The following is a 17904-nucleotide window of genomic DNA, read 5'->3' as shown; positions in this document are numbered from 1 at the left end:
TAGAAGCTCAGGACTTGTCGTCAAATTCCTACTGATTGTTGCAGGCAAAGCTTCTTTGTGGAAAGGAAACCATCATGTCTTTATTTTTCTTTTAAACTTGAAATTGTTGGGTGAGTACCTGTGCGAGTCGGGGGAGCTTGGGGTAATGACCTTGAACCAAACCTTCGTGACAATGGAAGATTGTGCGCACCTCCCTCATCGTTGCCGGCAAATCCTCAGATTTATTCCCAGATTCTCTAAAAGAGGGGAAAAAGTAGTGATGCAATCTGACTAAGATTAACTATTGTATTTATATGAGAAAAAGAAACGGAGTCTTTTTTGGAACCTATCTTGTCCTTATTCGTGCATCCTCCTGTTGCTCTTCTCATTTTTTTAAAGAAATTTTTAGGGAAAAAACAAAAAGCAGGAACTTATAAAAGGCAAGCATCGTAGACCTACCCCTCACCTGCAAGAGAATAAGCAAAATAAAAGGCTGAGGGACACTGATACCTAATTCTGTGAATTTTCCAAGGGAGATCGCAAACATCAATCACAATGGAAAAGGTGCTGAAAGGAATACATGTTACAAATCCAGAGTCCAACCATAATTTCTTTCTTGAAAGATCATAACCATCCATCCATAATTTATCTTATGGGTAGAAATCTAAAGAAAGAAGACATGCAAGTGCTCACATGCTAACCCTAACAGAGTCCAACCATATGATTTCTTCGCTGAGATCATAGGCATCTGCCTGGTCCTTGATGTGCATTGCATGTATTCAGTTCTAGTATAAAAAAACAAAGCCAAGAGCTACTCAAGATGATTGCCCATGAAGCAACAGATTAGACTTGTATCCATAGCTCAAGCACCCGGGAAGCAAAGACTGCTCCAGCCAAAACATAAAGAGAAAATAATCACAAGATTGAGTTGATTTTAATCAATGTCCATAGCCTTATCCTTTTCATTGAATCTGCTGGTCCAAATCTTGATAGTCCGATCATGCGAAACAGTTGCTATCTGTTGTCCATCTGCATGCACACAATACCATCATAAAGTGAGGGACAAAGAATGCCCAGAGATGTCAAAAAAAGAAAAATGAAAAAAGAACTGCATAGAACAGGTCTTTCCAAGGTGCTTGCCAAAGAAGAACATTGAAGGCTTGTCTGGTCACCAGGATTTTACTAAAACAAGTTCATGCAAAACCTAAAATAGATCAGTTTTATGGAAGTGTTCTTCATTTACTTCTCAGTTCTCATGAAAACTGGTTTGGAAGATTTTTAAAACACACACACACACACACAATTTATGAAAGAAATGTCAAGACTATTCTTTATGAAACCTGCTGCACACAAAATCATTTTATAATTACCAGTTGTAATAAAACTGACAAACAACTAAACATCGTAATGGGAACATGTTCTCCAGTGCCCCTGCTTGTAACATAGTCACATAACATATGTCACTCACCTCCCGTAATATCCAAACTGGTAACTTTAGCTTCATGTCCAGCCAAAGTTTTGACAGGTTTAAAATCTTGAGCTGACCAAACCTGATACAGATCGATGTATCACAGATGAGACTGCTGTATAAATAATAACCACAGGGAGGTGCAAGTCTATCATTTTCAATTAGTTGAGATGGGAGAAGCATACCATTGCTTTGGTGTCATACGATGCAGTTGCCAGAAAATACCCTTCCTGGGGTTCAAACTTCACCTGTGAAATAAGGTGTGAATGAGCTGGCATAGTATATGCACACTTTCTTTTCCTCAAATCCCATATTCGGCATGTATTATCTTCACTGCCAGTGGCCAAACGATAACCATTAGGAGAGAAGCTAAGGCCAAGGACCTGCAACCAAGCACAAGACATGGTAAAAAATTGGTAAAAAAGGGTTCTTATTTAACGTCAGGAAACCATTTTTAACCCACAAGTCAATTAGCATGATAAAGGAAAATCGGAAGAGAATGAAAAACTTACTGGCTTAACGTGGCCTTCAAAGGCAAGAATGCTTCTACCAGTACGAAGGTCCCATACACGAGCAAGAGCATCCAGACCACATGAGGCAGCTAACGATCCATCAGGATGGAAACAAATCCCATACACACTTCTGCTATGTCCCTCCTGAAGTAGCAACTCTGTCCCAGTATTGATGTCCCACATTCTCCATGTCTTGTCAAAGCTAGCAGTTCCAAGGTATTTTCCAGATGGATGAAACGCAATTCTAGCAAGACGATCTAGATGACCATCAAATGATCTAATAAGAGAACCATCAATGTTCCATAATTTCGCAGTTCTATCAGCTGATGCAGTTGCTAAACAGTTATCCACAGGAGAGAAGGCCACATCAGTTGCACGCTCCATGTGACCCTTCAAGGTCGCAACTTTCTCTACCTTTGGCATGCTCCAGATCTTAGTAACCCCACTCCATGAACTAGAGGAACAGTCATATGACATATACATAGGTTAACAAAGAGAGTACAAATTTTATGAAAATTACAAGGGATTTGATTAAGCTCTAGGCAGATCTGAAAGGCATCAAAAAGGACATTGTGCAAAGTAAGAAAAGAAGCCATGTTGAAAAGCAAAGTCAAACAAAGAGAATAAAACCTCTTTAAAACATCTCATAATGGTTTGCATGTTAAGAATCTACAAAGAACATGTTCATGTTTACATTAGAATCAAGGTATAAAGCTCAGATACAAATACTGATTAACCAAAATAGAAGTATACCTCACCAGTATATAGTGCATACTAGAAGAAAATAGTGAAGACGATACGTGAAAACAACACATGGATTGTTTTAACTGATTACAATGTGCTGGTACCATACTGTTTCATGCCAGTGCTTGGCATGCATGCACAGGCATGGAGCCACACCACATCCAGGTCCAAGCCTGGACATATTTTGCGCCTTTACCTGCCTATCAGCCCAGCTCAGTGGCTCTTTAACCCTTGTACTTGGAACCAGTGTTGATACTCAACTCAACGTCATTATTGGAACTAAGAAAACAATAGTTTCAGAATACAATGCAAGTTAAGCAGCAAATAAGCCAGGTCATCCGGAATAAAATTCAGAATTTAGGCAATTCAACCTCAAAATGTACTGTTTTATCAAATCAGAGTCGAAATCCAGTCCTGAAGCTGGCTTCATTCATATCTGGACCTTACAGAATTAAGTTGAAGCCTAAACATAATATGGGTAGAGATGAAACCCTAAGTTGAGAACCAGCTCCGACCCAGCTTGACCTAAAATTTCTGAATCAGACTAGTACCTAACTTATATATAAATTTCTTGATTGCTATGGTATTTATGCAAGTAAATAGTATAAAACCTTCCTAGGAAAGTATATAATGTATGTGGACTACCAGGTTTAATTTTGCACCTGCATATCCAAACGAACCTAAATCAGGTTTCCAACTCTCTCAAGATTTCTATCCGGAGTTATATCATTTCAATAGAAATGGGCATGTTTCATACTTGTGCATTTTTATAAATGCATGGATAATTTTCTTCGAAAAAACATCCAAGATATTGCATTTTGGAAATCGAAAGTTCATGTAGCACAGGGTATGTGCCATGCACATGAACTGTAATCAGCAACATTAACGAGCATCAGCTCAATCGTCAGGAGCAAATGTTCATTCTCAGAATAACCTCAGCAGCGGCACGAACCAAAATGTAGCATAAAGCAACTGTCCATATAGTACATTTAACTTAACCAAGGGAACCAGAAGTTTCTTCTGAAACATCCTCAGAAAGTGGCATTATTGGAAAAGTCAAATGGTGATAATGCTGCTCCCTAGGAACCTAAGTTGGGGTTTCACAATCTAACTACAATTTCAACTAACTCTATATATGTATATTCTGTGGGACATTATTGGCTGAATTTCTAACAGCTACCGAGACCCAAATCTGACTTAACACATCATTGTTTAATTGGGTGTGGATCTTATGGCAAAGCCCAACCAGATGGGTCTAAATTCCTCCCTTGCAAATACCCTCCTTGGCTACAAAGGAGTGGCTGGTTCTGGATCATGCAGGTCTAGTAACTTGACCAGTTTGCAGACCTAGATTTGAACCACTAGTGATAGTGCTCCCATTGTTTTGTCACTGTAGTCCGCAAAAGGGAAAAGATGCTGTATATTATGTGTTGAGATGGCTACTCAGTGAACATGGCGACCTCAAATACTAAATTCAGCTTTCTTCCTTTTTTTGTTGGGGGTGGGCGTGGGGGTGGGGGTGGGGGTGGGGGAGAGATTATTATTATGCTTTTTTGATTCACCAAACCTTTAGCTTGTGTGATGTGCAATTAGAAATTCTTATAGATGTAAACACTAAACAAGCTCTAGTCTCACATGTAAACATCCATGTTCACTAAAACTTTAAAGATTATGCACTACTATGGTAGTACACTATATTCACGGGAGCACAATGCACTATGCAAATGCATGGATATTAGGATAGATGATTCACATGCTAAAGGATAGATCGATTTCAAGTGTTTTTTCATAAATGCACTATGGAAGAGATTGCTCATTTGAATTTTTGCTAATTCACCACATATGCATGTGCCACTAACCATTTTGATTAACCAAATAACAAGACCGCTGCAACAATATTATATTTTGCATTTATTGCTTTACAATCTTCAACATATCGATACTAAATTATAGCATAAAATAATTTACTATTTTGATTTTATAATACATTGATAGGAGCAAGGTCTTTCGAACCATCCTGAACTGGTCAATTTGGAGCATACAAAACTGAACTAGCTAGGAACCGCAAGTGTTTGGGCACCTAAAAAGGGGGAAAAGGGTAAATTGGTAAGCATAGGACCAAACTGGGCTATATGACTGGTTTATGACGATTCCAAATGGTTTCGACCAAGATCGCTCAGCTCAAAATGGGCCCTTATACAAAATCCTTGATCCCCTTGTTCCATTTAATCAATTGATCAATCTCTCTCTTTTCTCTCCTCTTCAAAACCCTAGCCCCCATTCCCCTCCTTCAGCACTATGAACCCTCCTCCAAACCTCAAGTTCTTGATCTCCACAAGCTTCCATCCATATACCAATCCCTAACCCTCACCCTCTCTCTCTCTCTCTCTCTCTCTCTCTCTCTCTCTCTCTCTCACTCACTCACTCTTCCCCCTTCTCTCTCTCTAGATTTAGCAGGGTGGCACCGGGATTGTGTACCATGTCAGTATGCTACTATATGGTACCATATCAACCCAGTTCCTGACACCTAGTACCGATTTTGCAGACCTTAGACCAGAGAATAGTGCTCTGCATATACACATGATGAAGGAAAATAACATAGAATCCTCTAATTCTAAGACATAATTATCCTTCGAATGGGTTGGAAGATATTCATCACAAGAGTTTTCATTAGTTCGCTGGACCTGCATGTGCTAATTTCAATAACTGAAGATGCAAAGTAAATACATTAGGAAAAAAAAAGTACAACACTCTAGTTAGTAGTTACATTTGACAGTGGTGCTAATAAATGCCCTCAATTGCCCTTGGAAATTGAAACTCAATTTGCAGTTTTTTTGGCCATAAGACAGGATGCAATATTTGGCAACCGTTTTAAGATCTAGTTCCAGTTGAAGTCACAGTTACAACAAAAGAAACACTCAAAAAAGTAATAATGGCAGTTATTGGATGATGTAGCATTTCAGAAATGTGTAAGCAAACACATCCTTTGCAGTTAGACTACTCCTTGGAGCTTGAATATACTCTTACTTCTTCAAATTATATTGATTAATGATAGAACTGCATTCCTGCCCTTTACAACCTTACTAAAATTTAACTTGTTTCAGTTATAGCTAACAAAATGACACTCATTGTCAGTTTATTGTCTTTGAACTTATAGAATAGCTAACCTCAACTCTTACTTCATTCCAGATAAGTAGCCTCACATCTTAAATCCCGACAGCCTGCCAGTTACATCAACTTTAGTACCAGCACAACAACTTTAGCATCAACACTCAAGTTCGAATCATCGCTTAGGATTAGAAGAACATAAGTTTCAATCATCATTTAGGATCAGAAGAAGAAGATAAGTCTGAATCATCACCTAAGATACAAAGAAAAAGCCTGTCAGTTACATCAACTTTAGCACCAGAACAACTTTAGCATCACCACTAAGAAGAAGAAGAAGAAGAGGTTGAAAAGAAACAGGCAGCAGGTAGCAGAGGAAGGAGGAAGAGGAAAGTCAATCCATACTCCAGCATGGGAAGAGGAACATGAAAAAGGAGGGAAAAAAGGGGGGATTCAGTCCCTGTTCAAGCAGCAGAGAAAGAACGGGAAGAAGGAGAAGAACACAGGGGACTTAGTCCTTGTTCCAACATGCCGTGGGGGTTGGGGTGTGGAAGAAGAACACGAAGATGGAGGAGAAACAGAATAAGGGGCCATATTCAAGTAGACGAAGAAGAACTGAAAGAAGGAGAAAAACAGGGGAATCAGTACCTATTTCAATAGAAGGGGGAGCAGAGGAGGAGAAAAAGCACAGGATTTAGTACTTCAAGCAGGAGAAGAAGTACACAAAGAAGAAAGAAACAGCGGACCCAGGCTCTACTCCAACACAAGGTGGAGGAGGAGGAGGAGGCGGAGGAAATTATGCAAAGAGGCCCTCCTCCTGCCATGTTACCACTGGAAGAGGCCGGAAGTTGCCATACAGAGACTTGCTGCCCTACCACCGGAAGACTCCTTGATACTACCGGAAGGCCCTGCCACTGCTGGAGGAGGCCAGAAGTTGCCGGAGAGAAGAGTGGGAGAAGGAGAAAGCCATAACAAACCCAGCCCTAGATTTGAGCTACTTTCTTTCCATTTTTCCCTTACTAAGGAAGCCACTTAATTGTCTGATAGACAGCTGAGATTTGTGTCCGTGCCTTGTTTAAATTAGGATTGGTGCCTTGGAGATTCAACAAGGTGCCTGCCTTTGTGCCCCTTCCTATGTCTATTCAAAATGGCTGCACCTCGGCCAAAGTGAGGCACTTGGGGTGGACCTTGCTGGTACCTTACGCCTAGCCGTGCCTTTTACAACGGTGATCATAAGCATGCAAAGCAAAAAAAATTCCATGATATTGGTCACAACAACATCCTATGAAATCATCTATCAAAAAGTCCATAACAAGGGTTACTAGCCCAGAAACATGGACAAATGGCTTACTTTTTTTTTCGGGATTCAAAGGATATGGAAGTCCACATGCTTGTTATTCAAGCAACTAGAGAGCACATTCGTGGCAATTATCAACAGTCACCAGAGATAATGGAGTAGGTTAATGTGACCATAAGGCATGAAACACACTGCCATCCGATAACCCTACTAAGAGGGATTTTTCAGTTGACTACACCATTAACTTACCATCCAAGAGGCAGGCTTTGCCTAGCTCCCAATCTACATGAATCTTCCTTGATGATCTCCAATGTGTCTAGGAACAAGATCAATGTAACAAGCATCATACATCATTCAGTGACATCACTACAATGATGTAAATATGTGTCATGGGTCAAAATGGAAAGTTTAGATCCCTGTGCTTTTTTCAGATCAGACCGCAACACTTGAAACTTTCTTGAGATTTTTCAAGTGAAATGACATGAAAGACAACAAATGTGTATGCTTTACCAAGCCAAACTAAAGGAATAAGCTCATATTAGGTGAAGTACCATAGTCAATTGTCATGTCTATGTAGCCAACGCTAGTAATCCATAGGGGAAACTAGAAATGCTTACTACCAGACTAAGAAGCATTGTTATTAGGGTAGTTACTTTCCTTTTGTGAAGGAATTATTTCACTACAATATGCACCGAATGATTTAACAAGCTTAGACTATCATACTAGACTATGACACTGTGTAACATTTGATTCTTCAGCTTACTGTTATAAGTAAGGAAGATTTTTGTTTCTACCAACTAGCCTTGTAGGTTTCACGGCATGCACCCCTCATGCCCAAATTTACCCTAGTGATTCAACACTAAAATATAGATGGTTGACATTAAGTTGACAATAAGAACTATTTAATCCTTAATTTTTGGAGTCCTTGTCTATCTTCAACCCCCTATTACATTGGTAAAGGTTTGAATGATGATGATAATACTTTTAGTATCAGATGATAGACTAGGTATTCTGCTGTTTCAGGAAAAAAAAAAAAGATCTAAAAGCTGGTGAGAGACAACAATTTTGCAGCTTTACTATAAATCTGATCATCTGATCATGCATTAACAGCTACTGCATGCACTTGAAGTGTGGAATGTGCAACTTGACTAAAAATATTAGCAGCACCTTGGATATAACTTCATGGGAGAATGCTGACAAATTGAAACCTTCCATTGACACACATTGACACTTCTACAAGATTGCTTGAGTGAATCATTTCAGTATTCTAGTGACATTTCTACCCTTGGAAATGAAGAAAGTATTAAAACTTTTTTACTGAGGGTGGGTTGTGTTCCACTGTAGTTGCAGCGTAGCACTGATTAACTTAGTCTGTTTTTCCTAAACAGACTAAGAACCTTACTTTTACATTTACCTTTTTTAGAAAAAAAAACATAGAATTCTGAACACTGTTTACTTCTATTTCACCAAAATCAAATGACTTTAAATCCTAACCACCCCCCACTGCGCCCCCCCCCCCCCCCCACCCACCCAACACCACCAAAAATAAATAAATAAATAAATAAATATACATTCTATAGACAAAGCTAGGCACGCCAATATTGCCTCACGGAAAAGGTAACACGTTTTTTTCCATAAAAATCAACATCAAATTAATCAATAAATCCCTGAACATGGGAAAATAAAAGAGCACCTGTAGATTAAAAATAAATATGAGAAGTAAATCAGGAAAGGATGCAAGTATCAAAGGGAATTTGATTTTTCTAAGCAAATCAACAAGGCCATGAATATGATCAGGGTAATTCTACTGATGCCATAATTTGATATATAGATCCCTGTTTCAGGCCTTGAAGATTAGATAATTAAACAAGAAAATTTAAATGAGAAGTATTGTAAACAATCAAATTATGCTTCCAATGGCAAACAGGTTGCTGAATGACCCCACATATCTAGTATAACCAAGCTAACTAGCTCCCAGATTCCACCAATAAATCCAGGTACGGAAATAAGCATAGCCTAGTATATCTTTGCAGGCTGTTGACTAGAGTGTTTCAAAACACAATTTAAGAAACCTAGTTTCTTCGAACCAATTAGAGATATCATTTTTTATAAAAAAAAATGTAAGTTAACCACGAACAACCAGAAGGTTATATTTAGCACCAATCTTCAGTGATAAAGAACTGGACTTGACTTAGAAGATGAGAATAAGAGGGTGTTTATGATTACCTTGTCGCAAGCATTGTTCCATCATGGGAGAAGGAACACCCAGAGAGAGGCCGGTCGTCACCAATCTCACTGCATTCAAGAGCAAACCCACCCGCCTGGTTCACAACGAACTCCGCCTCGGCATCCTCGTCCTCGTCGGGATCATCCCTCCTCCGCCTCGCCCTCTCAATCCTAGACTTTGCCCTCGCAAGCGAGTACCTCGCGATGTCGATCCTCGCCTGGAGAAGCTCCTGAGATCCCTCGGTGTAGAAAGGGTACTGCTGAGGCCCCTCCTCCTCCGCCGGGGCAGCGGAAGCGGCGGCCTGCTCGTCTTCGTGGGCCTTTAGGAGGCGCTCAAGCTGGCCCTCGGCGTCGAGTCGGACCATGATGGAGCGTAGGCGGTCGCGGCGCTCCATCTCGCGCTCGCCGAAGAGGGTGATGGGCTCGCCGAGGCGGCGGAGGCGGGCGCGGACCGCAGAGTCGTTGGTGGGGACAGCCATGGCGTAGGCTCGACGCTTCATGAGGAGCTCCTGGACGGCCTTCTCCTGGCGCTCCCGGGCGAGGCGGCTCTCCTCGGAGACCTCGTAATCGTCGGCGGAGGGGCGAGGAGCGGAGCCCTCGCGGTCGGAATCGGAGTCCGCGCGGGCGGCGACGGCACGGGCGCGGAGAAGGAGAGCGGGGGCGGGGGGCGGCGGGATGGGGGCGATGGGCGGCGCCGCCACCGCTGGGGGGACGGACCCCGGACCCGGCGCCGGCGAAGAGCTTAGTGTTTGGGGCTCGTCTTCCTCCATGGCTTCGACAAGGGAAAGCTAAGTGAGGGAGAGATTTATTAGGGTTTTAGTGAGCAGGGGAGATGGTGAGGAAGAAAAAGCCCCAGAGTAACAGTGAATGGGACGTTCCGGGGTTCCATGTAAATAGAATAGAGCATCTCGGTACATTATCAGATTTCCCTCTCAACCTCAAACTATTTAGAAAATCTATATTTATTTTTAAAAACAAAAATTTTAATAATTTTTCTGACCTTTTCTAACATAACTAAATTATTCTTTTCACTCTGTCCATATTAAAAGTGAACTTATCAGACAATTTGTACTCTCCTTCCATCGTTTCAGAATTATTTAAAAAAAATATATCTGAATAATAATTTTCTACTGACCTTTCTATCTAAATTTATAATATTTTATTATATTCATGTGTCACTATGATTTTTTTCTCCTAAAAATATAAATAAAATATTACATTAATCATGAGTCACATGAATTACTTGTAACTATTTATAGCTACGACACAGTAACCACCGGAGGCTCTTCTTTTATTACATATTTTTGTTGAAAACTAAAATTATTTTCAGATTATAAAGTTTTACATTTCATGAGCCATTACTAGTTATCGTAATCAGGTCTAATGACTTATAATAATAAATTTAAAATATTAAAAAAATAAAATCAAAATAATACTATCTTTTCTATGGAAGAAAAATTTTAAAAATATTTTAAATATATTTTCATCAAACTACAAAGTTGTATGTTAAGTTAGCTTTTTCATAAATATTAGAAAATCAAATATAAAAATTTTTTATTATCGGCTTGTGACGAGATCTGAATAAAGTAGAATACAGGATGTGTATTTACAATCACCTTCTCACTATTTATAATATTAGAAAAGTGAGATGGTCATGCCCATCTTTCCACTGCTCATGATGTAAGAGGAGGGATAGCATTACTTATCATGTATCACAGTAGGTAGTAGTGGGTAATATGACAAATAATAGCAAGAAAAAATTATCCAAATAGTGGCATCTGGCTTATCACTTATGGAGAGCCACTTATAAATATTAGATTGTAATGTTGAGAATGACCTTTCAACAATTCAATATGTCAATACATTTTATCTTACCTTAGCTTATAAATAGTTTTCTACCTTTAAAGTAGTGTTAATTTAATTTAGATTTCTACTACTATAGTTAAAAATATATCCCTATCCCTATTTAAATCTATCTTCTTTAAATGATGGTATGATGGTGGTGAAAGTCCTTAAGGATCGAAGCATTTAGACTCACGCTACTCTCTTATCCTCCTTTAGATCACTATATTTCCAGCTTTTCTAACGCCAATGGTATGTCTGCTAATCTATCATGCCATCTAACTTATGCCAATTCTTTAGCACATTTGTTTTACTAGGTGATGTGAAAAACTTCACATACATAAGTTTTGGGATATGCTTGATAGGACACTATTGTGTAGTTGTTAATGTGCTGCTATGCTTAGAGATTAACAAAGTGATTACAAATAAAATGGCTATCATGTTAAAGCCACTTATAGAGAGATACATGGTATCGCCATTTTCAGTTGTGGAATAAGTCGAACTAGAACTTATTTCTATTTTTGAGAACTGATATTATGTGCCACAACACATTTTGATGTATACTATGGCAAAAAGGTAGCATATCTTGGCAGATGATTAGTTTTCCAATTGCCATGGCCTTAGAATGCTGAGGCTTTTAAGGCATCTTTCTCTTAGATTTCAGCTTACTAAGAGGATGAGATTGAGCACTATGCTATGGAGATTTGCAAATTGAGGTTAAAAGGAAATTAACCTACAAGCAGTTGTAGGAGTAAATTTGATCAAATAGGTAATAAATAATACTTCGGTTGACCTTAGGCCAATATTCAAGCTTGAGATGAGCTTTGGCCATCCAGATCTGTAGATGGTTATTAGGAGAAATGTTGGTGGAATCACGTTGATACGAGTCCCTTTTACCAAAGTTGGATGTCTCTAAGTGATAGCAGATGGAGAATAATAGCTTAACCTAATTGTGATGCAGCTTGTCCTAGTTTCAAGAACTAAGGGCAACTACCTTTAAGGGTACCACCACCTCCTCTTCATCGATAGCTATGCATGCCAAATCTATATGTCGAGAGGCATCAGCTATACTATTAGGTACCTTCCCTCCAAATCAACCACATCTATTGTACCCATAGGCTAGGAGGCAAGAAAGACGATGGATTTTAGCTCTATTAGATCCTCCATAGTAATTATTGTTTAAGTCTAAGTCTCATTACGACTGAATCCTTCGTGATCTTCAAATTTGCCATGTTAAATGATATCCACGTCCAAAGATTTAGGCCGATAGATGTGGTATCAAGTACATCACATTACTTTCTTGACCATCAAGTGATAGGATATGGAAGACATTGTTTATACTATATTTAGATCGATTGTGATCTAGAAACTAATACAAGGTACAAGCTTAAAATATCATGTCTCTAATTTAGGATGTAATATGGTTATGCTATCGAGGAGTACAACCCATGATAATACAAAGCCAATCAATCATAATCTTAAATAATATAAAAGGTCCAAATCAATCATTCATTGAATAATCAAATAAATATTGATTCAAAGTGACTAAATCCAAATTTAGATATCAAAATCCATAACCTCAAATTTATAAAGTCATTAATTACAAATTCATAGCCATCAAAGAACCAAAATTTCACTGTAAAATTATCTTGCTAGCATAATCCTCAAAGTTCGAATTCCTATTACACCATAGCCAATACCATGCCAACTACTATAAACCACTGGCAAAAGTTATATACCAAGCTACTATAAGCCATTGATAAAGGCCGTATGCCAACTATTGTAATCAGCTAGTGGAAGCCATACGCTAAGCTATTATAATCCACTGGCAAAGGCCATATACCAAACTACTATAATCCTCTAATGAGAGCTCTATGCCAACTATTATAATTCACTGATAGGATCGTATGCCAACTGCTATAACCCATTGATAAGATCATACATAGCTATCTAAGAGTCCATAGTTATATTTTTTAAATTATATTTTCTTAAATATATATTTTTATATCATAAATAAATAAGTTAAAATATATTTAATGATTTTATGGAGTTCATAGTCTATAAAGTAAAACAATCATAAAATCAATATTTTCAAAACAACTATGAAAATTTTCATAAATATAGAATTCATATCTCATAAACAAGTGGTTAATATTGAAATATCTATGCAACTATAATTTTCATGTCAACACATGATTTGCATGATATTATTTGCTTGATCATTAATTTCAAAAAATATAGAATTATCAATATCAAATATTCTTCTTATATTTCACAAAATCTTAAGTATTGAAAATAATCGATAATTTGAAAATAAGTAAGGAGTGTCAACTTTCAAAGTTCAACTATACGAATCACTCCAAACTATTCAAAGCCATTGAAATCTATCATTAACAACTTTACAATCCAAGAGAACTTAGAATAGGTTAAAATTAGAAAAATTGATCTAATTTGGGACACTACGGGTTATGCAACTTCATATCTAAATCAAGATGAAGGAAGGACAATAGGTGATAGTGCCCGATTAACTGGATCGATCCTAAACAAGGTGAACTCAAATGGTCATGATCAATTATGATGTAGATAATTCAATAATGATCAATAGTAAGTAGATTCTAGAAGTTTCCGATAAGAGCCAAGATGGTATCAATATTGTTGCTCAGCTATCGAAGTAGTTCAGGGCTTCCTTACTAGGATTAACTTGGGTCCATAGTAAAAAAAGATAGGACTTTGAACTAGGTCCTAAGTCGACTTAGAGAGAGAAAAAGAAAGAATAGAGAAAGAAAAATTAAGAGAGAGTTCTTATTCTTCCTTTTCTTTTCTTTCTTCTTATTCTTCCTTTTCTCTTTAGTGGCATAATGAAGGGGGGAAAACTGCTTTTCCTCGTAGGATCTTTCAGATTTCATCAAATCTGAAGTGGAATAATTTTAAAAAAAATTATCCTACATATTTCAGATCTAATTTTCTAGATCTAATTTTATTATCTGATATTTAAAATCTAAAATTAAATCTAAATCTATAATGAAAGAAGAAGTACCTCAAGGGTAATCTGATTACCCTGTAGATGATCTCTGCACAGCTCGAGGTTCTGATGTAGCCACGCAAGCACCTGACCTCTATCGATATCCACTCAGACAGGATCTGGAATATCTTCTTCTTACGAATCTATGCTCTAAAAATTTGATCTTTATCTGATTTGAAAGTACTTCAGAACTCCTTCTGAAGTTAGAGCAGCAGCTTGTCGAAGATGTCCTGCAGCCTTCTGATCCAGGCGTCACCACGCCTTGGATCTTTGCCAGATGGACGTCCAACTCTTTGGATGTGAAGAGGGGAGGAAGGAGAGCAGGAAGGATGTGGAGAAGAGGGGAGGAGGCGGCAGCTATTGGATTTTGTGCATAAAATATTTTTTTCCCCGAAACCCTAGGTGCAGCAGGGTTTATATAGACCCTGTATGCTGCGCAGTGCCACATCATTCAACCAATCAAAAAATTTTAATATATTTTAAAAAAATTTTGATTGGTGGAGTGATGTCATCTAATCATATCAAATAAGAACCCCACCCTCTCTCCTAAGTTGGCGCCAACATTGGATAAGCTCAATCAAGGTGGCACCAAAGAGTCCATGTTTATTAGGACTCTTTGGTTCTTATCCATTTGGGGCGCCCACTTTAATCCAATTGGACTCATGCCATAATCTGATTATGGCATCCAATTCAATTGGATTTTGGCATGTGGACACTCCACAAAAATCCTCCAATGAGCTCTCTTCATTTTAAGACCCATATGTCAATTTTTGACAGATGTCCTAAAATGAATTTGGTAGATGCTAGAAATTAGCAGGTGTTGTCTTAAATTCATCTCATGAATTAAGATAAGCTTTTTTTGAGCTGGACAAGCTTCATTTAGACTGAGAGAAATATTTTCAAGATTCTCTGGATGAGTCAAATCATATTTGGCTCAGTAGAGACAGAAAAGATTACATGAAGAGAAAGTTAGGCTCAATCGTGTGCTAGCACGATTTTTTTGAACCTAATTGGATCTTATCCAAATCAATTGGGTTAGCCCAATTGATGACATCCAGATCCTAACCCTTGTTTGTGTAATCCAGTTAGGTTCAATTCCGTATGGTAATGAGATATGTCGTGATCTCATCATCGACATCATCGAAACTCCTTTTGATGGATCAGAACTCTTCTGATTCAGACAATTAGAATGATCGATTATCAATATCATTCTAATTGCTCCCAAAATTCATCAGTGACACCTAGCAGTATGTGGTGGCAATCCATCAGAACTGAAGACGAACCTCTCGGTGCAGCTACCTGTGTGATTGAGTTCCTCTATCATGAGTCCCGACTGAATTAGGTTTAAGGTGAACTCGTCAAATCCAACATCAGTCATATGAGTTAATCGATCGATCCGAGTCTGATGTGAAATCTTAATGAAAAACTCTTTTTCATTATTTCACTCTGCCATGGCCATGGGCTTAAGGACTCGATCTTTCAATTATCATAGGACTACTCCTCTCATCTACCGAGGTTGATAGATCCCATCTTGGTGCAACCTAGTTTCTATAATGAATATGCTACAGCCAACATACACCTCAGGGTTTCGAATGGCTAGGAGATCGAGTTATGGTATAGTCAAACTATAACACACTCAATATGAACTGTCGATGCACCTCAAGTCAAAGAACTAGACACACAACTGCAGCATCAAGCTAGTCATCGACGAGAAGGTAGACTTCCTTATGACTGCTTGATATGGTCACGCTCAGTACTCTCGTTCTCAATGAATATCTGTACTCTTACTCCGGTGTCTCCACACCGTAGACTCAAGACACATCTATCCTAAGAAAGCGATCATACACCAACCTTCCGGATCGATCACCATCCTCGTGATGATCCTATGGTCAGGAGCTGTTTATGAGTTAGTTATGTAAATTCATGCCTTCAATTTTCAACTCTTGAAAATATGAATTTACATTCTCACTAACTCAAAGGATATATCACAGACACAATGTACACAATGTGATAGAAGAATAACTCTTTTATTCATTTATAGTCAAAATTATAAATTTGTCCTTAGATCTGTACAGGAATGTGTCAGCCGATCTGGCATCTAGAGCACACATCTAACACATAATAGAGGATTAGTCCACTAGTGGCCATGGTCAAAGGATGGTAGCCCATGGTGATAGCCAACGATGGGCAATGGTGGATGGTCGCCAGCACTAACCAGCTGATGAGAAAATCATGGAAAAGGCTCAAAAAATAGGGTATCCATTCTTTTCTTGGGTTTTTGGTCATTGGCCATTCATTGGTGGCTATGGCCTCACCAAGATAGGTGGTAGGGAGGTCGAGCAACTCTATGTAAGGTGTGGCTTCACAAGGTAGTCACTCCGGTGATCAAAAAAATAAGAGAAAAAGCAAAACAGAGGCCATGAATAGAGATCCCAATTTTTGGCTGATCTTCGACGAGATCAAAGCCAATGGTGGTGCTTTAAGGTCATTGGAAGAAGCGCCAATAATGGAGAGGAAGACCAAGGCCTTAAATGGGAAGCCATCATCTTTAACAAAAGAAAGAGAGAGAAGAATGCATGGGATTCGTTGATAGAGGACCATAAAGGGAAGAGGGCCTTTAAATAAGGGCGAAGGCTAACCTGTGACAGCCTCGATGAGTCCAACTCCCACTAAGAGTCATCGGCGAAGAAGACTTTTCTTCTTCCAGCCCTTTATTTCTTTCTTTCTTTATTTTTTTTGCTGGATAAAGATTTGGGCTAGCACAGTGATGGCCGATCTATAGACCAAGCCATCATAAAATACCAAAGATGCAGACCGAATAAATGTGGTGTAGATTTAAGAGAGTAAAAAATATTGGCCTATAACAAGGCCTTAGTGGAGCGAAATCCAAGGAAAGTGGTTACACTTATATTCCTACTATTCATATTACTAAAGGATTGGGGTAGTTATACTCATCTTTCCACTATTCATAATGTGAGAAAGGGTAGCATTATTTATTATGTATGATAGAATAAGCCATATGACAAATAATAGTAAGAACAAGTATTCTAACAATCTAAGATCTTATCTAAAAAGGCTAGTCAGAATGTATTATTTAAATTTTTTGATCCTATATAAGCATCCAGGATATTTATAATAAATAATCAATATAGAACTAAATACATGTCCGTAAGAATTCTTATATACTTCTTCTATTTAAGTCCTAGTATCTTCACTAGCTAAGGATCCAAATCCATGCATCCATTCATCAATATCATGATAGGCCCATGTTCAGTCCCAATGAATCCATGTCACAGTATCCCCCAGTCCATATAAGTTATAGATAGATCGGCTCTGATACCATTTATAATAATCCAAAACCTTATCCAAAAATATTAACTAGAAGGTATTATTTGGATTCTTTGGTCCTGTATAAGTATTCAAGATCTTTCCAGTGAATAACTGATGTGGGACTAAATATAAACTTGCACGAATCCTCACAAGTATCCAAGAGGAATAGTAGCACCTATCTTATCAGTTATAATAAACCACTTATAAATATCAAATTTGTGATATTGAGAAGGACCTTTCAACAATCCAACATATCAATATACTTTATCACAACTTAACTTATTAGTAGCTTTCTACGTTAGTAGTGTCAACTTAGATCTTTACTACCATAGTCCAAGCTGCAACCCTATAATTTTTCAAATTCATCTCTTTTGAATGA

At 38.3% G+C, this 17904-nt stretch overlaps 1 protein-coding gene across 1 annotated transcript; it reads right to left on the bottom strand.

Moving 5' to 3' along the window:
- Positions 1–560: 560 nt before the first annotated feature.
- LOC105045354 (U4/U6 small nuclear ribonucleoprotein PRP4-like protein) lies at positions 561–10208 on the bottom strand. The gene is made up of 5 exons (XM_010923603.4): positions 9332–10208; positions 1960–2413; positions 1633–1830; positions 1448–1529; positions 561–1008 (listed from the first exon to the last, which is right to left on the bottom strand). Exons 1-5 carry the CDS (start codon positions 10099–10101, stop codon positions 914–916), a joined length of 1599 nt encoding a protein of 532 aa, XP_010921905.2. The 5' UTR covers positions 10102–10208; the 3' UTR covers positions 561–913.
- Between the last annotated feature and the right edge of the window lie 7696 nt (positions 10209–17904).

Source organism: Elaeis guineensis, chromosome 5 (assembly GCF_000442705.2).
Source record: "Elaeis guineensis isolate ETL-2024a chromosome 5, EG11, whole genome shotgun sequence".
NCBI classification, from domain to species: Eukaryota; Viridiplantae; Streptophyta; class Magnoliopsida; order Arecales; family Arecaceae; genus Elaeis; species Elaeis guineensis.
The sequence above is the reverse complement of the archived record's forward strand: the minus strand, read 5'-3'. Positions and strand labels throughout refer to the sequence as shown.

Coding starts and splice junctions, on each gene's coding strand:
- LOC105045354 (XM_010923603.4), bottom strand. CDS start 10,101: ATGGAGGAAGACGAGCCCCAAACACTAAGCTCTTCGCCGGCGCCGGGT. Junction 2,414..9,331: donor GGAACAATGCTTGCGACAAG/GTAATCATAAAC, acceptor CTGTTCCTCTAG/TTCATGGAGTGGGGTTACTA. Junction 1,009..1,447: donor CAGTTTGGATATTACGGGAG/GTGAGTGACATA, acceptor GTGTGCATGCAG/ATGGACAACAGATAGCAACT.